General features: G+C 44.5%; 1 protein-coding gene across 2 annotated transcripts in view; it reads right to left on the bottom strand.

Moving 5' to 3' along the window:
* Positions 1 to 6,358: 6,358 nt before the first annotated feature.
* Positions 6,359 to 23,213, bottom strand: part of LOC120020188 (zinc finger protein 704-like) — an 81,925-nt gene continuing 65,070 nt past the window's right edge. The window contains exons 5-9 of one of the 2 annotated variants that reach the window (XM_038963682.1): positions 17,401 to 17,501; positions 9,523 to 9,808; positions 8,929 to 9,051; positions 8,336 to 8,463; positions 6,359 to 8,232 (exon numbers count right to left, since the gene is read on the bottom strand). In XM_038963682.1, coding sequence (XP_038819610.1) covers positions 8,121 to 8,232; positions 8,336 to 8,463; positions 8,929 to 9,051; positions 9,523 to 9,808; positions 17,401 to 17,501 — 750 coding nt within the window. In that variant the 3' untranslated portion in view covers positions 6,359 to 8,120. The remainder of the gene's footprint in view (positions 8,233 to 8,335; positions 8,464 to 8,928; positions 9,052 to 9,522; positions 9,809 to 17,400; positions 17,502 to 23,213) is intronic. The other variant, XM_038963683.1, reaches the window with a different exon arrangement.

Genomic DNA, 23,213 nt, shown 5'->3' with positions numbered 1-23,213 from the left:
GTTAAATTGTGTTTGGGATATTTTTCTCTCTCTTCATGGTTAAAGTAGTGAGAAATAAATGTAATTGTTGTAAAAAAATATGTGAGTGAGCTTAATTTAGTATCATCCTAAATCGAAATAATAAATGATTTTATATAAGGCTAATTTCCCTATGGTGGACAGACCGTTTTACTACAATACACAGACGAACGTTAACGTTTTCACCACACAAGAATTACAGGAAATGCACATCCTTTTAATTTTAACCTCCGATTGGTGATGTTAGTATTAACGTGTGTAGTCATCACAATCTAAAACATCGATTGCTTAAAACAGATCAAAATATTTTTGTTTAGTACCTGTGTATGTCATAAACGCCAATTCGTAGTGTAATTTAGAACGCAGCTGTCATTTTCAGTCCACCGTGGCAGGAAAAAAAAAAATCGGTGATGATTAGTTCAAATTATCCAGTCAAAAAAGTTTCCTTTTTCTTACCCCGTCACAAGCCAAAATAAGGTCGTTTTGTTCCAATACAAACCATTTATATAACAGGAAAATGCAAACGAGCCTTTTAGTTTGTCTGCTGAAGTTAGTTCGCTAACTAGCGCCACAGCATCATTTAGCTGGAGTTTGCCTAAATTATACCTAGTCCAGATGTTTTTTATATATAATAATTCTAATACTGTAAAAGGTGATCCCGGGTCCCCACCGTATTCTGTCAGCTTCCACTCCGTCATTCGAAAGTGTTTATTTATTTATTTTAATTTTCGAAAGTGTTTATTTATTTGTTTTAATTTTCGAAAGTGTTTATTCTAATAACAGAAACCCAGACGATGACTTGGTAATCTTTTGGTGTGTTCGTTTTAGGCTACAAGGGTTCCGGATCTACGCCAGCTGCGTTTTGATATGAACCAGCCCCCCAAAAATGCCAGCCAATGGGAAAACCAGAAGGTTCTTTTCTTGTTCAATCTGAGCTAGATTGACTGCGCTTTGACCCAATGAGAATGGGGGCGGCACCAAGGATCGCAGTGCGTCTAATAGGGCCGTACTAATGCATTTGGGGCACGTACCTCCATTCTGCACATTTTGCCATGAGGCTGAGATTTGTTTTCTTGACGGTTAAAAGCAAATTTACTGCAATTCGACACATTCTACCAGTGCTTATGAAACGTGCATATGCTATCTTGGGGGCCCCAACCTCCAGGGGCCCCCAATCAATATATATTTTTGAAATGTATTTTTATTTGTAAGAAATTATTGAGGGGGACGAATCCACCTGTTCTGAATATTGGGGGGGGGGGGGGGGGGGGGCAATTTCACCTATGACAAAAACACAGAGACACACACACAGAGAAGAAAGAGAAAGACTGAGAATACATATTCCATTCGTGTTTATTTTCTCTCTATCACATTTACATCACCTGCCTTATTTTCAACATCATCTTCATCATGACATCAAGTCATTCATCCACTCGAGAACATGTCACAAACAGACATGAGCAATACAACAAATCACTCTTCTGCACCATATATAGTGAGAGAACATCAATCAATCAATCAATCAATAAATCAACATGAAGAAGAGAATAAAGAAACAAAAATAAGGTCAGTTTCACTCCAGCCAACAATAAGGCTTGGTAAAGACATGGCACAGCAGGAGAAAAACATTTAGACAGTTAAAAAATCAAAATAAAGACAAACGGATCAAAGACAGGTAAAACAGTGACAGAAAGACAAACAGATCAAAGACAGGTAAAACAGTGACAGAAAGACAAACAGATCAAAGACAGGTAAAACAGTGACAGAAAGACAAACAGATCAAAGACAGGTAAAACAGTGACAGAAAGACAAAACAGATCAAAGACAGGTAAAACAGTGACAGAAAGACAAACAGATCAAAGACAGGTAAAACGGTGACAGAAAGACAAACAGATCAAAGACAGGTAAAACGGTGACAGAAAGAAACAGATCAAAGACAGGTAAAACAGTGACAGAAAGACAAACAGATCAAATATGTATGTCGTTTACGAGTACGATAGAAGAAGAAGCACAGAGTTGAGCGGAGCTGCCATGGCGATGACGATGAATTACATTTGGATGGAGATCCATTGGCTCTGCTGCTGCTGAGCTGTTGGGTTGGACTCAACAACATCGATATTCAAAAAGCAAACAAAGAATATAATCACAGAACATATTTCAAAGGCTTGGTTAGCTTAATATACTGGGTATTGACTTGGGACTACAGTACAATCTGAAAGAGAAAGAGACGGGAAAAAATATATAATGGAGAGAATTAGAGTAGGAGATGGGGAGGAAGTCACTGAAATTATGACAGGGAAATGTACAGGTACGGAACAGACAGACACCAAGGCAAGCGGCCTGTTGGAATGTGCAGGACAGGAAACAGAATCCCCGAAGGTAAAACCATTGAACTAGAATTCCATTTCACTGGATAACACACTTCCTCATTACATACAACATTTCCACAAAAGATAATAACAACATGTATTCTGATAAACCCATATTTGGCAGGAAGGGAGACAGAAAAGGTAGGTAGCAGATTTGATGAATCGTGTACAAATCATTATGACTGCAGTTATAGCACAGTCGATCACTCCATAGTGTATTATAAGACTTGTCATAAGCATTCACAACAGCTCATGGTTCCTTATGACCACCTTAACAAATGCATTACACTTTCATAAACATATTCATTATATGCATTACACGAAGTGGCAAGAGTGCAGTATATGGACCACTATAAGCATTCATAACAGCCAAGGACTCATTATAACTGCCTAAATAAAACGCCTGCATGCCAATAAATGCCTTCATAATAGATCACACACAGGTGCCTCAAAGAAAGGTCATCAAAAGGTCAAGTTAGTTCTTGTTCCAACTAAAGCATATCATTGCACAATGTAAGAAGGTGAAGCAATACTGCATGGTTGTGGTATAGATATGATACACAAATGATAGGTCAACTGTTAGTGTGTATGTTCAAGGTTTTTCGATACTGAAGTCAGAGTGCACTAACAGTTCTCTACAGGCAGTAGAAACTAGCCAGCCTTACAACAAGAAAGAAAACAAGCTTTTCTTTTTGTAGGTTTAAAATTCACCAACGTTTTTTCTCCCCTTTTCCCCTAAACGGCAATATACAAGTATGTACGTGTTATATTCACTATAGCTTCTCAATTGCCCTTTAAAAAATATGAAGAAAAATTTTTATTCGGAGCAATTCTACCTTAGAAAGTTTCCTTTTTGTACTACAGAAATACAACATAGAAAACAACAACATGGAAATAGCATCACGGTTCTCTTTACCTTGCATATGTACAGGAAAGCCCCGAAACTACCAAATCCATTTCTAATAATCGTCACTGCTTGTCCCACTTCCTCTTTCAACACCTATCATAAAGCCCCAGTTCTCCAAACACACCAAATCAAAACCTTCCAAAGCCTCAGCTCTCCTAAACACCTTCTCATTTACAGCAACAACCAGGGGAATAGTTACACCGGGATGAATGAGCCAACTGGAAGCTGGGGATGATTAGGTGGCCATGATGGTATGATGGCCAGATTGGGAATTTAGCCAGGACACCGGGGTTAACATACTCTTACGATAAGTGACATGGGATCTTGAGTGACCACAAGAGAGTCAGGACACCCGTATAACGTCCCATCCAAAAGACAGCACCCTACACAGGGCAATGTCCCCAATCACTGCCCCAGGATAAATATTATTTTTTTTACACCAGAGGAAAGAGTGCTTCCTACTGGCCCTCAACACCACTTCTAGAAGCATCTGGTCTCCCATCCAGGGAACAATCCTGCTTAGCTTCAGAGGAAAGCCAGCAGTGGGATGCTGGGTGGCTGCTGGCAGGTAACAATTAAATAAAGAGTGTTCCCTTTGCATTAGCCCTAGCCAGTGACCCATAAGGCCAATTTAGTGCAAAAAAAATATATGCAGGTTTGTGGCGGGGATAGGGATGTGACTGAAATTGAGAACAATGGACTTGATTGGTCTGATGCAAATCAAAAGTATGACTGGCCAATCTGCTGCCAGTCAATTGGTGGAGAAGTGTCAGGTGCTTTGGCTGGGGGATGGATTGAGAGAGAGCTGAGCGGGTGTGTTTAAGTGCTCACTTAAAATCAAATCCCAATCAGACAGGAGCCTAAAATAGGAGTCAGTCCGGAAATAAAACCTCTTCTCTCATCTCAATACAATTTGAAAAAGCCACTTGCCAAGACTAAACAAAATGTTTTTGAAAGCAGCGTTTGAGTAGGCTGTGTAGGAAACCCCGTGTCGTTGAAACATCATGATTGATCTGTTCTGAAGATGACAACAAACAACCATTGAATGACTGATGGATAATGCTGGACCAGTTTCCACCCATATATTACCAAGTTAGGGCAGACTGCCTGAGATGTGACTTCAGGGGTCATCTTGGTGCCTATACACAATAAAAAGGGTGAGGGGAAACCCTTACTCACAAAGTACCGCGCTGTACTACACTCTTAAAAGAAAAGGTGCCATCTAGAACCAAATGGTTCTTCGTCTGTTCCCATAGGAGAATCCTTTGAAGAACCCTTATTGGTTCCATGTAGAGCCCTTTTGGTTCCAGGTTAAACCATTTTGGGTTCCATGTAGAACCCTTTCCACAGAGACTTCTACATGGAACTCAAAAGGGTTCTACTAGAAAACAAAAAGTGTTCTACCTGGAACCCAACAGGGTTATCCTATGGGGACAACCAAATGACCCTTTTGGGAGCCTTTTTTCTAAGGCTGCATCCAGTACCACACTATTCCAGACAACATTGCGGGCCCCATTGGGCTGTGTACACCACACACAGAGAGAACTAGACATACAGGTTCAGAACGTTCTTATGGGGGGACCCAAGAGGTGTAGAAGCCCCATCCCTGAAACCCCATTTTAACACCAAAGCAGTGACGACCCAAAATTAAAACCTCAAATTAAATTTCACTTCAAAATCTGTGTATATAAAATCTCCATGTATAAAAACATGTCTTTGTGCAGTGCAAGTTAGTGCAATTTCTTTAGGTACATCATTTTTTCCTCGTAATGGTTTTTTCATTGGCACTTAGTGAAGTTTCTGACCATTAATTACCAGCCTACTCTCCACTCTGACCAGTGAGGCACTGTAAGACACAGCTTCTCTGTGGTTACTAGCCAACAAGCATATTTGTTGGTCATGGTTATCAAGGAAAAAACTGACATGGCATGTACGGGGTCTATTAAATACGAATCGGGAAAGTTAAGCGTGACTGTGTAATTCAAATTTAAAAGGCAACTTTCCCTGTTAACAGAGATTGCATTCACTCATAAACGCTGCATGTGTCGGCTCAATCGGTAATCACCATTACGCAATCTGTAACGATTCGGTGATATGGATGAATAGAATCCCTAAAAAGAATCCAGTTGGTTAGATTGTTTGTTTGTTGTACCCAAAAAACAACAAGATACAACAGTCACAGCCAGCTGTCTTAGAATGGCCTTCTACTGATGTCATGTCAATGAGAATATGTGACAGCTGAGAGCGCATGTGTTAACATGACAACAGATGTGTAAAACAGCCAAAGACTGGAAAGTCATAGGCTATGTTCGATAGGATAAAAGATGCAATATATCATGGGTAAATTGTGACTGACTGATCTACAAATAATAATGAGTCGTTATTTATGATGGAAGGTGATTTGCAGATCAGTCAGTCGGCAGGCAGTCGCCTGCATTAGTTTTGATGCTATCGAACACTGCCACTGACTGTGGGGGGGGGGGACTGTGCTCCTATAAAAAAAAGTATCCCGAATAATAATTGTTATAATGATTAGGCTTCGCAGTACTGTTGATTCCGAGTCCCCTAGAGAAAAAAGAGAGAGCATTAATCGTTAGCGTCGTGGTTGTACCACTACTACAGCGGAAATAGCTCGTTTCTACCCCAGTTAAAAAGATCTGACCCATATTACCATTTTTTCTTTCTATAGCCTATCGACAGGACCGCAATTTACGTTAATAAACCACTTCGTGGGCCATTCGAAAACTACTCGCGGGCCCTTGACCATTTGTTTACAGTTTGTTCAGTCATGTTACCTCATTGGCTACCTAGCTATCAACCTGGTAACTTTACCAGTATATCCAAAACATTTAGGGGCACAGAAAGGAAAAGGGATAGCTTCTTCAGGAGATCAATGACCGTAGCACTGAATGATTGTCAGATTTCTTGCGTGTCCTCATCACAAACCCGACGTGCTTAGAGACGGTGTACAATGTTCAATGTAATGCATGTCAATAGGAAAATAGTGATTTTACACAATGTAGAAACCTAATATTCCACGTCATTTCAATGACAGATATTTGTATCAACATTTGAGCTTTTATTATAAACTATCCAGACAGTGTTCATTTCTGGGGCACAGCATATGCTTCAAAAGTAGCTAGAATTAATATAGGCCCAATATAGGCTGCATCTCAATCAATGAAACAATATATATAATCTGGTGCTCATACATTTTATGTGGTGCTCCTAACTTTTTAAAATTGGGAGCACCAGTTAATTTAGAGTCCTGTGTGTGTGTGTGTGTGTGTGCATCCTGCTGTTGTAACTTGTGTAATGGCTCGTAGTCAGTGTTGGGAGTAGAAAGAGAGAGCCTGCAGAGACTACATTCAAAGAGCTGGCAACAATTCGAAACAGTAGCTAGAGTAGAAAAATACATCTGTTTAAAAATACACATCTAGATCTGCTCTCACGTCTGATCAGGAATCCAGGTACAATTCATGGGAAGCAAACAATCCCTTGGAGACAAACATCTTGATTTCAACGCCATTAGATACCAGTTAAGAGCTGTAACTGGGAGTGAGGGTTGAGTGGGACTGACTATGGTACAGCACCCACAGAGAACGAGAACGAGATTGTATTCTGTGTCTATGACGATACCCAGAAAATGAACTCTAGACCTCTGAGTAGCCAGCAGTGCTACGGCAGAGCTTCATGTTGGCGACGACAACTGTAATCAACAATAGAGCCGATTAATCAAAGCGAGACGAGACTTTCCAAACCCTGGTGAATACACTTTGCAACTACTAGTTGCCTTGGTAACCGATCGCTGAAAATACATGTAAGAAATGAGAGGAAACACTGTAGTTACAAAGTTTACAGTGATCCGTTGAAAGATGTGTTGTTCCCGAACGATGCATATCAGAGGTATGGAAAGGAAGAAAGGGGAAAAGATATCTTTCTAAACTGTACATTCAAAACGTAACATTTGCTGCAACCAGACGGAAGAGGGCGTGTTTCATATCTATGCAAAAAGCAAGAATCTTATGATGAGTAGCTATGGATGATGTACTTCCCAAACAAAGTGATTAGAGTTTCAGAGTTGAATTCCCATAAGAGCATGTGATGTGTTATTCCAGTAACACTTGGATATGAAGAGCAGAACAAGCTTGCAACTTAATGAGACGCATCTAAATGCTGAGCGAATGGGTAGTTCTGATTAGTTTTTTCCTTTGGTAGACTTACTGCCCATTTCAAAAAGAGTGACAGTTGACATTTGAAAAACGATCCATTCGAATAAAATCCCCGAAGTTAATGTGATTTTAGTTATAAAACATTCACGGAGGTGCATTGAAAGACGCCGACGAGAGAGCGGTATCAGGATCTTATAAACTCAAACACAGTAGCTTCCATGATACTCGGACCAGTAAAAAACAATACGTTGAGAGTACACAATACCAAAAAAGCTTATCTGAAATCTTCAACAACTCCCCTACAGTGAAGGCAGACAAAATTAGAAAATACAAAACAAATCGAAAAGGTTTTGAATAATATTTGTCTTTTTTTGATTACCTAAAAAGTCTCATCATTAGAAAGAAAAACTATTCTTCCAAAGCCAAATTCATTTTTCTTTTTTGCCTTTTTCCATCAGTTAGTTGTTGTGTTTTGTAAATTCAGCTGTCTGAGGGCTAGGAGAAGCGAGCAGAGAGCCCCCTGCTGGTCAGGAGGAAGCAGTGCGTGCTCTGAGGGGCTTCATCACGGAGAAACCCCCACATCTCCTCAGTGGAAGATGACACCTCATTGAAGCGCTGGCAGAGGAAGAGTCCATCCCAGTGATGTACTGGGGTTCAGTCAGTGAATCGCTGACAGGCTTTTTTCCAGCGGCAGGCTGTGCACCACATGTCCCTCTTCTCCATGCCATACACTTTCCGGCACTTTTTGGCCTCTCCACGGGGTTTCCTTGGCAACCAATAAGATGGCACACAGTTAGACTTTACACTACAATACCATGGAAGTTGATCAACACACTCACACAGCAAGAGTCAACACACATACTGTGTACCTGGTTCCTGGTGCTGGTTTGGGCAGGGGGGCTGTAAAGGGGGGTGTCTTGCAGATGGTGGTGTGTGCATGAGGGGCTGGCTGTCTCTTCTCCCCGAAGCTCACCGTGCGGATGTGAGTCAACGGCCCCTGCAGGGGCAACCACAGGTCAAAGGGAATTCAACACCAACCAATCATAGCATGGCAGTCCATCATTAAGGGTTACACCTAATGCTCTGAGATTTTCCTGACCATGTGACATGACCAGAAAGAAGTCTACGTAACTACGGCTCTAGATCAGTGTCACTTCTCAGACCGTGTTATTCGTCACACTGGCTATGTTAGGGCTGAAACTGATTCTAGTTCAGCCCTAAAGACAATATGTCTACATAGTAGACAACTCTCCAGGGCCTGGAGGTAGAGGCAGAGAGAGGTAGAGTAGAAGAAAAGAGGAGAGATGAGCTAGAATGAAAGGGGAAAAGAGAAATTGAAAAAGAGGTTAGCTGGGGGTGGTAGGAGCTAGGGAGTAGGAGTGGAGAGTTGAGAGATGGGGTAGTGATAAAAGAGAAAGATATGAGGATGCAGAAAGAGAGGGAGAGAAAGCAGCCTGCTCACCGTTAAGCCTTTAAAAATGACAGGAGGGGACTGCCAGGACACACTGATCCCATCCCTATTGCCAATCCCTTCATTCCCATCAGCCTGCTCCAAACACACAGGAATACTCACAGGAGCAGTGGCCTGGAAAACACAGTACCGCACCACGGTGAGAGACGGAGAGAGTGATGAGAAGGGGGAGAGAGAGAAAGAGGAGAGAGAGAGAGAGAGAGAGAGAGAGAGGGAGGGAGAGATGAGAGAGGAAGGTGAGGGGGGAGAGATGATTAGAGAAGAAGTGAACGAGTGGAGGTAGAGGGAGTTTGAGCGACAAAGAATGATACTGAAAGAAAAGGGCGATAGATACTATGGAAAATGGAGTAAAATAGAGAAGGCCTCGCCTAAAGAAATCTATTGATCTGGCGTGACATGACATGTGCAGCATTAAGCCTGTTCAACTCAGTTTCATGGACATAATTAACTAAACACACACAGACCAGGGGAACCAAAGCATTATCTGTCATGGAGTAGAGGACAGTCTCTATAGCAACAGAGAGTACCATAGCCATTGGAGAATAAGGTGGCAGTGCGCGCACGTGTGTGCCTGACTGTTCTTACCTGGTAGGCGTGGTCAGTACGGATATGGCAGAGCGTGGAGGGGGCTGATTGGCTGAGCAGACTGGGAGCATGACCCTGCGGTCCCCTCATGACGATGTGGGCGGGCTCAGAGCGGGGAACAAAGGCGGCGTGGGAGAAAGGGGGGAAGATGGCGGGAGGGCCGGTAGTGGTGGGGGAGGTGGGCGTGAGGCTGGACAAGCCCTCTGATAGGCTGTCCATGTTGACCTCGATCTCTGAGTAGTAGAAGTCCTCCTCCCCGTCACTGTAGTCCGAGTCACAGTTCCGCCTGCACCATAGGAGGGTGACATACGTAAATCAGCTTCTAAGATTCAGCCGTATGTACGGGACACACATGGTATACACCGTCCAACGAAATGCTTACTTTCAGGTTCCTTCTCGAGAAGGCAACATCAATAAGGAATAATATAATAATATGAAAATAAAATAATTGGCTCAGTAGAATAGAATAAACATTTTAGCATAACTATAATAGAGAAAGGCACATTATTTCCACGTGTTTTGGGGAAGGGAGGATTTGAGGGGTGTTTGAATTGTGCAGTATTTAGAAATCATAATTTGAGTCTGGCAGCAGCAGTTGTAATGTGTGTGTGTAGCATGAATGTACAGTACCAGTCAAACGTTTCAACACACCTACTTATTCAAGGGTTATTCTTTATTTAGACTATTTTCTACATTAAAGAATAATAGTGAAGGCATCAAAACTGTGAAATAACACAGGGAATTATGCCGTAACCAAACAAAGTGTTAAACAAATCAAAATATATTTTGATGACAGCTTTGCACATTCCTGGCATTCTCTCAACCAGCTTCACCTGGAATTCTTTTCCAACAGTCTTGAAGGATTTCCCTCATATGCTGAGCACTTGTTGGCTGCTTTTCCTTCACTCTGCAGTACAACTCATCCCAAACCATCTCAATTGGGTTGAGGTCAGGTGATTGTGGAGGCCAGGTCATCTGATGCAGCACTCCATCACTCTCCTATTTGGTCAAATAGCCCTAACACAGCCTGGAGGTGTGTTGGGTCATTGTCCTGTTGAAAAACAAATGACAGTCCCACTAAGCCCAACCCAGATGGGATGGCGTATCGCTGCAGATTGCTGTGGTAGCCATGCTGGTTAAGTGTGCCTTGAATTCTAAATAAATCACTGACTATGTCACCAGCAAAGCTCCCCCACACCATCATATCTGCTCCTCCATGCTTCACGGTGGGAACCACATATGCGGAGATCATCCGTTCACCTACTCTGCGTCTCACAAAGACATGGCGGTTGGAACCAAAAATCTCACATTTGGATTCATCAGACCAAAGGATTTCCACCTGTCTAATTTCCATTGCTCGTGTTTCTTGGCCCAAGCAAGTATCTTCTTCTTGTTGGTGTCCTTTAGTAGTGGGGCATCTTTGCAGCAATTCGACCATGAAGGCCTGATTCACACAGTCTCCTCTGAACAGTTGATGTTGAGATGTGTCTGTTACTTGAACTTATCCTCTGCAGCAGAGGTAACTCTGGGTCTTCCTTTCCTGTGGCGGTCCTCAGGAGAGCCAGTTTCATCATAGCTCTTGATGGTTTTTGCGAGTGCACTTGAAGAAACGTTCAAAGTTAACATTTTCCGGATTGACTGTAATGAGGAACTGTTGTTTCTCTTTGCTTATTTGAGCTGTTCTTGCCATAATATGGACTTGGTCTTACCAAATAGGGTTATCTTCTGTATACCAACCCTACCTTGTCACAACACAACTGACTGGCTCAAACGCATTAAGGAACAAAATTCCACAAATTAACTTTGACAAGGCACACCTGTTAATTGAAATGTATTCCAGGTGACTACCTCATGAAGCTGGTTGACAGAATGCCAAGAGTGTGCTAAGCTGTTATCAAGGCAAAGGGTGGCTACTTTCAAAATATATTTTGATTTGTTTAACATTTTGGTTACTACATGATTCCATATGTGTTATATCTTAATTTTGATGTCTTCACTATTATTCTACAGTCGTGGCCAAACGTTTTGAGAATGACACAAATATTAATTTCCACAAAGTTTGCTGCTTCAGTGTCTTTACCTATTTTTGTCAGATGTTACTATGGAATAATGAAGTATAATTACAAGCATTTCATAAGTGTCAAATGCTTTTATTGACAATTACATTAAGTTGATGCAAAGAGTCAATATTTGCAGTGTTGACCCTTCTTTTTCAAGACCTCTGAAATTCGCCCTGGCATGCTGTCAATTAACTTCTGGGCCTGACTGCATAATCAATGCTTGGAGTTTGTCAGAATTTGTGGGGTTTTGTTTGTCCACCCGCCTCTTGAGGATTGACCACAAGTTCTCAATGGGATTAAGGTCTGGGGAGATTCCTGGCCATCGACCCAAAATGTCGATGATTTGTTCCCCGAGCCACTTAGTTATCCCTTTTTTGCCTTATGGCAAGGTGCTCCATCATGCTGGAAAAGGCATTGTTCGTCACCAAACTGTTCCTGGACGGCTGGGAGAAGTTGCTCTCGGAGGATGTGTTGGTACCATTCTTTATTCATGGCTGTGTTCTTAGGCAAAATTGTGAGTGAGCCCACTCCCTTGGCTGAGAAGCAACCCCACACATGAATGGTCTCAGGATGCTTTACTGTTGGCATGACACAGGACTGGTGGTAGCGCTCACCTTGTCTTCTCCCAGGACAAGCTTTTTTTCGGATGCCCCAAACAATCGGAAAGGGGATTCATCAGAGAAAATGACTTTACCCCAGTCCTCAGCAGTCCAATCCCTGTACCTTTTGCAGAATATCAGTCTGTCCCTAATGTTTTTCCTGGAGAGAAGTGGCTTCTTTGCTGCCCTTCTTGACACCAGGCCATCCTCCAAAAGTCTTTGCCTCACTGTGCGTGCAGATGCACTCACACCTGCCTGCTGCCATTCCTGAGCAAGCTCTGTACTGGTGGTGTCCCGATCCCGTAGCTGAATCAACTTTAGGAGACGGTCCTGGCGCTTGCTGGACTTTCTTGGGCGCTCTGAAGCCTTCTTCACAACAATTGAACCGCTCTCGTTGAAGTTCTTGATGATCCGATAAATGGTTGATTTAGGTGCAATCTTACTGGCAGCAATATCCTTGCCTGTGATGCCCTTTTTGTGCAAAGCAATGATGACGGCACGCGTTTCCTTGCAGGTAACCATGGCTGACAGAGGAAGAACAATGATTCCAAGCACCACCCTCCTTTTGAAGCTTCCAGTCTGTTACTCGAACTCAATCAGCATGACAGAGTGATCTCCAGCCTTGTCCTCGTCAACACTCACACCTGTGTTAACGAGAGAATCACTGACATGATGTCAGCTGGTCCATTTGTGGCAGGGCTGAAATGCAGTGGAATTGTTTTTGGGGGATTCAGTTAATTTGCATGGCAAAAAGGGACTTTACAATTAATTGCAATTCATCTGATCACTCTTCATAACATTCTGGAGTATATGCAAATTGCCATCATACAAACTGAGGCAGCAGACTTTGTGAAAATTAATATTTGTGTCATTCTCAACTTTTGGCCACGACTGTACAATGTAGAATATAGTAAAAATAAAGAAAAAACCCTTGAATGAGTAGGTGTGTTGAAACTTTTGACTGGTACTGTATATGTATGTTGGTGTTTTCGTGAGTGAGTGCTTGTGTGCTTAGGTGCGGAGAATCAGAGCAGGTGGTCAGTCCAGTTCAAGTGTTCAGCAGTCTGATGGCTTGTAGATAGAAACTGTCTCTTAACCTGTTGGCATCAGACCTGACGCTCCGATACCATCTGCCCGACCGTAAGGGAGTGAACAGCTTGTGACACTGAGAAAATTACATTTTAATGGTGTCAGACCAAGGCTCTGCATCAGTCCTCATGCTCCTAGACCTTAGTGCTGCTTTTGACACCATCGATCCCCACATTATTTTGGAGAGATTGGAACCCCAAATTTGTCTACACGGACAAGTTCTGGCCTGGTTTAGATCTTATCTGTCGGAAAGATATCAGTTTGTCTCTGTGGATGGTTTATCCTCTGACAAATCAATAGAAAGTTTTGGTGTACCTCAAGGTTCCATTTTAGGACCACTATTGTTTTCACTATATATTTTACCTCTGGTGATGTCATTCGGGAAACATAATGTTAACTTTCACTGCTATGCGGATGATACACAGCAGTACATTTCAATGCAACATGGTGAAGCCCCAAAATTGCCCTCCCTGGAAGCCTGTTTTTCAGACATAAGGAAGTGGATGGCGGCAAATGTTCTACTTTTAAACTCGGACAAAACAGAGATGCTAGTTCTAGGTACCAAGAAACAAAGAGATCTTCTGTTGGATTTGACAATTCATCTTGATGGTTGTACAGTCGTCTCAAATAAAACGGACCTCTGCGTTACTCTGGACCCTGATCTCTCTTTTGACGAACATATCAAGACTATTTCAAGGACAGCTTTTTTCCATCTTCGCAACATTGCAAAAATCTAAAACTTTCTGTCCAAAAATGATGCAAAAAAATTAATCCATACTTTTGTCACTTCTAGGTAAGACTACTGCAATGCTCTACTTTCTGGCTACCCGGATAAAGCACAAAATAAACTTCAGTTAGTGCTAAACACGGCTGCTAGAATCTTGACTGGAACCCAAGAAATTTATCATATTACACCAGTGCTATCCTCTCTACACTGGCTTCCTGTTAAGGCTAGGTGACTTCAAGGTTTTACTGCTAACCTACAAAGCATTACATGGGCTTGCTCCTACCGATATTTCCGATTTGGTCCTTCCGTACATACCTACACATACGCTATGGTCACAAGACACAGGCCTCCTTACTGTCCCTAGAATGTATAAGCAAAGAGCTGGAGGCAGGGCTTTCTCCTATAGAGCCCAATTTTGGTCTGCCTATCCATGTGAGAGACGCAGACTCGGTCTCGACCTTTAAGTCTTTATTGAAGACTCATCTCTTCAGTAGGTCCTATGATTGAGTGTAGTCTGGCCCAGGGGTGTGAAGGTGAACGGAAAGGCACTGGAGCGACGAACCGCCCTTGCGGTCTCTGCCTGGCCGGTTCCCCTCTCTCCCCTGAGATTCTCTGCCTCTAACCCTATTACGGGGGTTGAGTCACTGGTTTACTGGTGCTCTTCCATGCCGTCCCTAGAAGTAGTGTGTCACTTGAGTGGGTTGAGTCACTGACGTGATCTTCTCGTCCGGGTTCTCGTCCACCCTCAGGTTTGTGTCGTGGGGGAGATCTTCGTCGGCTATACTCAGCTTTGTCTCAGGGTAGTAAGTTGGTGGTTTGAAGAAATCCCTCTAGTGGTGTGGGGGCTGTGCTTTGGCAAAGTGGGTGGGGTTATATCCTGCCTGGTTGGCCCTGTCCGGGGGTATCGTCGGACGGGGCCACAGTGTCTCCCGACCCCTCCTGTCTCAGCCTCCAGTATTTATGCTGCAATAGTTTGTGTCGGCGGTCTAGGGTCAGTCTGTTATATCTAGAGTATTTCTCCTGTCTTATCCGGTGTCCTGTGTGAATTTAAGTATGCTCCCTTTAATTCTCTCTCCCTCTCCCTCCCAGAGGACCTGAGTCCTGGAACCATGCCTCAGGACTACCTGCCCTGATGACTCTGTCCACTGGGTAGTGCTGCTGCTCCAGTTTCAACTGTTCTGCCTGCGGCTATGGAACCCTGACCTGTTCACCGGATGTGCTACCTTGTCCCGGACCTGCTGTTTAAGACTCTCTACTGCACCTGCTGTCTCTAATTCCGAATACTCAGCTATGAAAAGCCAACTGACATTTACTCCTGAGGTGCTGACCTGTTGCACCCTCTACACCCACTGTGATTATTATTATTTGACCCTGCTGGTCATCTATGAACGTTTAAACATCGTTGCCATGTACTGTTATAATCTCCACACGGCACAGCCAGAAGAGGATCGGCCACTCCTCAGAGCCTGGTTCCTCTCTAGGTTTCTTCCTAGGTTCCTGCCTTTCTAGGGAGTTTTTCCTTGCCACCTTGCTTCTACATCTGCATTGCTTGCTGTTTTAGGCTGGGTTTCTGTATAGCACTTTGTGACATCGGCTGATGTAAAAAGGGCTTTATAAATACATTTGATTGATTGATTGGGGTGTGTGGGGTCTTGATGATGCTGCAGGCCTTCATCAGGCACTGTTTTGAGTAGATGTCCTGGTTGGGTGGGAGCACGGTCCCAATGATGTACTGGGCCATCTTCACTACACTTAGGGTCGTGGATGGAGCAACAGGTAACAATAGTGTTGAACACTGAGCTTTAGTCAATGAAAAGCATAGGTGTTCCTTTTATCCAGATGTGTTACGGCCATGTGAACAGCGTTGGAGCAGTAGACAAATTGGAGTGGGTCCAGTGTGGACCATGACCAGCCTCTCGAAGCACTCCATGATGAACGGGGTGAGTGTGACGGGGAAATTGTCATTTGGGAATGTCACATTGTTTTTCTTGGGCACTGGTACGATGGTGATCTCCTTGAAGCAGGAGGGGACTACAGCCTGGGACACAGACAGGTTGAAGACGTCCGAGAAGACGCCGGTCAGCTGGTCAGCTCATATTCTGAGGACGCAACCAGGGATGCCATCTTGGCCGGCAGCTTTGTGAGAATTTAATATTTTGAGTTTTCCCCCCATGTCATCCTCGGAGAACAAAAGCACCTGGTCGTCCGGAGCAGCAAGACTCTTCCTGGATGGCTCGGTATTGTCTGCCTTGAAGCAAGCATAGAATGTATTAAACTCGTGGGCACCACACCGCTGCATTTGCCTTTGTAGTGCATGATAGTCTGTAGTCCTTGCTACATGTGATGCGAGTCTGAATTGTCAAACACCAATTCAAGTTTGAGTCTGTATTGTCTTTTTGCATCCCTAATGGATTTGTGGAGCTCGTACCTGCTGGCCTTGTGCACGTTGCACTCCACCGAGTCATCAGGGTTTGTTCTGATGACAATGAATTCTGCAGTACGGGCTCTCAACATGGTGTGGATATCTCCGTTCATTTAGGGTTTTTGGTTGGGGAATGTCCGGATTGTTATTGTGGTTACAACATCAACACATTTCCTAATTAAGCCTGTGACTGACGATATATTCCTCAATGTTGATGGATGAGTCCTGGGTGGATGAATCTTTGAACATATTCCAATCAGTATTCTCAAAACAGTCCTGCAGTATTGAGTCTACCTCCTATGTCCATGTTGGTGGCTCCCTCCCTTCCCCTAATGAAGGCTTATAATAACATTCATAGCACACTAAAGATGCAGTGATTATACCGCTTCATAATACTCTACAGCTACGTCAGTAAAGTGTTATGAACATGTTAATAAGGCATTATAACACATCATAATGAGGAGCTGTTCTGATGCTGTATTCTCTCTGACCAGCAGATGGCAGTGATACCCAGGGCCTCTGAGCCAAAGCCACTGACTCCACGGACTTCATTGGTCATAGCCCTCACTGACTGACAGAGAGTGCAGGATAGCAACAGGAGGCTATAAAAACACACCAGCAAAACCTCCTGATGTGTTGATATGCTTCCACCATCCACCCTGCATCCCTTTATGGTACTTTGTAAGAGGATACTAGACTAACAAACCTAGTGCCATAAAGAAGTCATAGTAAACAGAGCCCATGGAGCGGCAGAGCTACCAATGTAGCACATACTCTAAAATACTAGCTCCTTAGTAGATACTTTGACAATACTTCAGTAAATAGAGTAAGGTGAGCTGTATTATATCTGCTCTCTTATTGGTCCCCAGTACACCTGTATGCAGTGATTGCTTACAACAATTACCAATTCAACTATTGTGATTGGATACCTATAGCAGTTGACCTATATCTTTCTCTATGATTAGTTGATTGGTGCCTTACCCCAGGTGGACGGTGCGGATGTGTCGCTGGATCCCTGAAGAGGTGCTGAGGACCTTTTCACAGTTCTTCCACAAGCACTTGAGCATCACCTTCGTAGAGTTCTGAAACACAACAGAACACACAACACAGTGGAGTCGGTGCTATTGTAGCGATCAAGGGGGAAGAACAAGAGTGGGGCTTGAACCAACAACCCTGTGGTTATGGGGTGAGCGCACTACAACCTGTGAGAAAAAGGTTCAGATCTCTCAGCAGAGTATGTGCTCCACTTACGTACAGGGAGGCTACACGTATTCTACTATTATTCCAAGTGAGGTATAAATAAACTAGACCATCACACGACCTATGAGACAAGAAGGCCTGTGAACATAGAAACTTGAGAAGACAGGTCAGCAACACACACACACACACACATGAGAAACTTTACACCTCTCCCTCTCTCTGCTCTATATTGACAGATGCAGTGTCATAATGCCTAAATACATTTTTGGAGGGATGGCCAAGGAAAGTGACCTTAATATTCCTAACACCCACAGTGTTTAATACTTCTTTAGTGTGTACTGTATGTAAAGCCACAAAAATAATGTTAAACAAAAAACGATCTAAGTGTCGATAAACTAACAACCCTAGAGTGTTGGTCCCTAACACCATGGGTGTTGCAAATTCCAACTTAAATTAACACTTTATTAGAGTTGATGTGGTTACACTTTCTCATTGTTAGGGAATTAAAACCTGTGGCGTCACAGTAACTATTTTGTGGGGTGTTGTTTTAACACTGTAGGATGTAAAGCCTTATTTGCATATTCATTTCCCTTTGTGCCTTTTGATAGAATTTTAGAGGTACCTGTACGACCTATGACTGTGTTTGCTAGTGACAGACACATGATTGTTGCATTGGATGACTTTCAGTCCTGTAGCCTCCTGTCACATCTACTCCTGCTCCCCGGCGCTCAACGGTCTACTAACCACCGGTCCTGGCAACCCATCTTTTATGCACACCTGCGTCTCATCATTAGTCACACTTGGACTTCATTACTCTCTGATTACTTACCCTAATATCGCACTCTTTGGTTATCAGTAATCAGCTGGCACCACCGGGGGCGGCTGCGAAAGAGGTCTTCCGCATTCTTCCACGTCTTGACATTTCCAGAGGGGTGTCACGTCCAACAAGCGGAGGATTCTCTACCACACGTCAGCACCCTAGCCCATCCAACAGTCTGCCCAGGTCAGCAATGACCGTGTGTCCCTCCCGGACAAATATGACGGGTCTCCCTCCACATTCCGTGGCTTTCTACTCCAATGCTACCTCTATTTCACTCATCAGATGGTAGCCCCCACCACGGAGTCCAAGGTTGCCACGGTTATTTCCTTGCTGACCGGACGGGCGGTGGAGTGGACTACGGCCGTCTGGGAAAGAGGAGGAGCTGGGTTCCTATGAGGGGTTCATGGCTCTGTTCAGGGGGGACTTCGATCATCCACTGGAAGGCAGAGAGGGGGGTGAGAGCCTACTCCAACTACAGCAGGATGACCCCGGCGGAGTATGCGCTCACCGTTCGGACAGTGGCAGTTTCCAGCGGGTGGAATGAACCGGCACTCTGCATCCGATTCAGAAGAGGATTGCCCGAAGAGGTCCAGACGAAGTTGGCGTGCCAAGACAATCTTACCTTGGACACACTCCCCACGGCTGAGCGACGCCGTCGGAGACAGTTAGGGCTTGTCCCTATTTCGGCCAGGAGGGGCACCAGCTTCAACGGTGTCCGGTACAGCCCAATCCATCATTACTTTCCACCAAACCTTTTTTAGTATCGATTTCACTAGCTGGCTGTCCCTCTTCTATTGTTTCTACAGCTCTAGTGGATTCCAGGTGCGGCGAGGGATTTTATTGACCAGGCCCTTGCCTCCTCCCTGCACATCACCTCATACCTGTGACCATTGGGATCTGGCACTATTACAGTGGTTCTTCCTGTAAAAGTTGCGTCAGACTGCAGTACACCTTGCGGGCTGCCGCAGAATTCTAAGGGATGTCATTTAATTGTCAGCCATTGTTGCCATTAATGCTAGTTAGTGCTAGTTTGACCACCAGAGGGCATCTTTGAGAAGCATTTGACTTTTTGTATTGGCTGTACTAGAGATATTGGCTGTACTAGAGAATTTAAAAACTTTTTTTGTAAGAACATAGTATATGGGATTGATTTTAAATTTAGCTGAAATAATTAGATTAATATTATGGTGCTTCTATTCCAAGAAAAAAACGAAACCCTTTGGGTTTCCGCGAGGAAAATATGGCGCTGTACCGTTTCCACACCCTAATTGTAGTCTAACCAATACCCAAACAGAGATTCAGTAAAAATAAACATCTCATTGATTTATCAAGACCAGTCCCCATGCTTGTCTCAGAGCAGCGCAGTCTTGACCTCTGAATGCTGTCTTTTCCCCCTTCCGCTTGCCTCATCCATTAATTTTGAAAGAGTATTTTCCAGTAAGCATAATCAGTGCTCCAACTCCCTCTTGCGCTGGTCTGGAGCAGTGAAGCAGTGACGCAGGGTACCGTACTAAACCACAAATTACCTCTAAATCACACAGCATAATCTCAAAACTTTTAGATGAGCAACCACTGTATGCACGTCACAGCTCCACTCACCCTCACCGTGAGACCCAAGCCCCAGGAAAACCTTTCCTTCGTAATCACGTACCGGTGCACAAAGTCACCGGGCCTCCCGTGGCGCCAACGCCATAATCCCATCCCCTGGTCAGAGGAGGATTACCGCCTGGGTACCAGGATGTCGAAGGACCTGCTTTTCCCCCACCCTGTGGTTCTACGTCGGTGGAGGGCCCTGTGAGCGTCCGTCAGCCCATCAATCGGTCCTCCCGTATCGTTGGCCCCGTGTTTTGGGACATAGATGTGGACATCCGCCAGGCTCTGGAGGAGGAACCCGCTCCAGCCACCTGCCCTCAGAACTGCATCTACACACCCACAGGGGTCAAAGATCAGTTGCTGACCTGGGCACACACATCCCTCGCCGCTGGACGCCCAGGTATCACCCACACCACTCAATCCCTTTCTGAGAAATACTGGTGGCCCACTTTGGCGCAGGACGTTGCGCACTATGTCCACTCATGTTCAGTATGTACTCAATCTAAATCTGCCCGGCACGCTCCAGCAGGAAGACTCCTTCTCTTTCTCGTGCCTCAGCATCCCTGGTCTCATCTGTCCATTGATTTCGTCACTAATCTCCCCTCCTCTGATGGTTTCACCACCATTTTGGTGGATGTGGACAGATTCTCAAAATCATGCCGTTTCATTCCTCTCTCTGGTCTACCTACCGCTCTCCAGGTCTCTGAGGCACTGTTCCAGCAGGTCTTCCGGTACTATGGCCTTCTGGAGGACATCATCTCCGATTGTGGCTCCCAATTCACATCACGTGTATGGAGAGCCTTCATGGAGAAGCTGGGGGTCATGGTCAGCCTCACTTTCGGGTACCGGCCTAGAGGATGAACCAGGAGCTGGGGAGGTTCCTGAGGAGTCACTGCCAGTGATGCAGGCGAAGTGGGCCCGATTCCTTCCTTGGTCTGAATACCGCCAGAATTCATTCCGACACTCCTCCACCGGGCTGACTCCCTTCCAGTGAGTTATGGGTTATCAGCCGGCCCTGGCTCCGTGGACTCCGAGCCAGACCGACACTCCTGCGGTGGACGAGTGTTTCAGGTGCGCAAAAGAGGTATGGAACGATGCCCATGTGAGACTTGGTCCGCCGTCAGCAAGAGCAGGCAAATCAACACTGCGGAGTGAGGCTCCCGTGTTCCATCCTGGTGATCGCGTCAGGCTCTCCACCAGGAAGCGAGGAGGCCTTTCTAATCGACCTGGCCCGGGTATCCTGGAACTGCTACAGACCTATATCTATCCTACCCTGCCTTTCTAAGGTCTTTCAAAAGCCAAGTTAACAAACAGATCACCGACCATTTCGAATCCCACCGTACGTTCTCCGCTATGCAATCTGGTTTCCGAGCTGGTCATGGGTGCACCTCAGCCACGCTCAAGGTCCTAAATGATATCATAACCGCCATCGATAAGAGACAATACTGTGCAGCTGTATTTATCGACCTGGCCAAGGCTTCCGACTCTGTCAATCACCACATTCTTAAATCGGCAGACTCAACAGCCTTGGTTTCTGAAATGACTGCCTCACCTGGTTCACCAACTACTTCTCAGACAGAGTTCAGTGTATCAAATTGGGGGGCCTGTTGTCCGGACCTCTGGCAGTCTCTATGGGGGTGCCACAGGGTTCAATCCTCGGGCCGACTCTTCTCTGTATACATCAACGATGTCGCTCTTGCTGCTGGTGATTCTCTGATCTACCTCCACGCAGACGACACCATTCTGTATACTTCTGGCCCTTCTTTGGACACTGTGTTAACTAACCTCCAGACGAGCTTAAATGCCATACAACTCTCCTTCTGTGGCCTCCAACTGCTCTTAAATGCAAGTAAAACTAAATGCATGCTCTTCAACCCATCGCTGCCCACACCTGCCTGCCCGTCCAGCATCACTACTCTGGACGGTTCTGACCTAGAATATGTGGACAACTACAAATACCTAGGTGTCTGGTTAGACTGTAAACTCTCATTCCAGATTCACATTAAGCATCTCCAATCCAAAATGAAATCTAGAATCGGCTTCCTGTTTGCAACAAAGCATATTTCACTCACACTGCCAAACATACCATCGTAAAACTGACTATCCTACCGATCCTTGACTTCAGCGATGTCATTTACAAAATAGCCTCCAACACTCTACTCAGAAAATTGGATGCAGTCTATCACAGTGCCATCCGTTTTGTCACCAAAGCCCCATCTACTACCTACCACTGTGACCTGTATGCTCTTGTTGGCTGGCCCTCGCTTCATATTCGTCGCCAAACCCACTGGCTCCAGGTCATCTATAAGTCTTTGCTAGGTAAAGTCCCGCCTTATCTCAGCTCACTGGTCACCATAGTAGCACCCACCCATTGCACGTGCTCCAGAAGGTATATTTCACTGGTCACCCCAAAGCCAATTCTTCCTTCGGCCACATTTCCTTCCAGTTCTCTGCTGCCAATGGCTGAAACGAACTGCAAAAATCACTAAAGCTGGAGACTCATATCTCCCTCACTAGCTTTAAGCACCAGCTGTCAGAGCAGCTCACAGATCACTGCACCCGTACATAGCTCATCTGTAAATTGCCCATCCAACTCCCTCATCCCCATACTGTTATTTATTTTATTTATTTTGCTCCTTTGCACACTCATCTTCTGCACATCTATCACTCCAGTGTTAAATTGCTATATTTGTAATTATTTTGCCACTATGGCCTATTTATTGCCTTACCTCCCTTATCCTACCTCATTTGCACACATTGTATATATATAGCCTTGTTTCTATTGTATTGTTGACTGTATGTTTGTTTATTCCATGTGTAACTTTGTGTTGCTGTTTGTGTCGCACTGCTTTGCTTCATCTTGGCCGGGTCGCAGTTGTAAATGAGAACTTGTTCTCAACTAGCCTACCTGGTTAAATAAAGGTTAAATAAATAAAATAATACCCCAGGACAAATTAGCCTTCAACAGCAAGCTACTGTAGCTAGCTAAATGTCCATGAATGTTTCATGTGTTTCGACCTGTCCCCAAATGAATATAGTTTGCTCAGAGTTTGTTTCGATATTTCAACCTGCGTGTCTGGATCGTGTCTGGTGTGGATGTACAAAATCAACATGCGCGCGATGGCGCGCACGGACGCACGCACACGCCCGGTCTAGTCAGCATGTCTGGCTTCTACTTCCA

Source organism: Salvelinus namaycush, chromosome 25 (assembly GCF_016432855.1).
Source record: "Salvelinus namaycush isolate Seneca chromosome 25, SaNama_1.0, whole genome shotgun sequence".
NCBI classification, from domain to species: Eukaryota; Metazoa; Chordata; class Actinopteri; order Salmoniformes; family Salmonidae; genus Salvelinus; species Salvelinus namaycush.
This window is presented reverse-complemented; position numbering and strand designations above follow the sequence as displayed.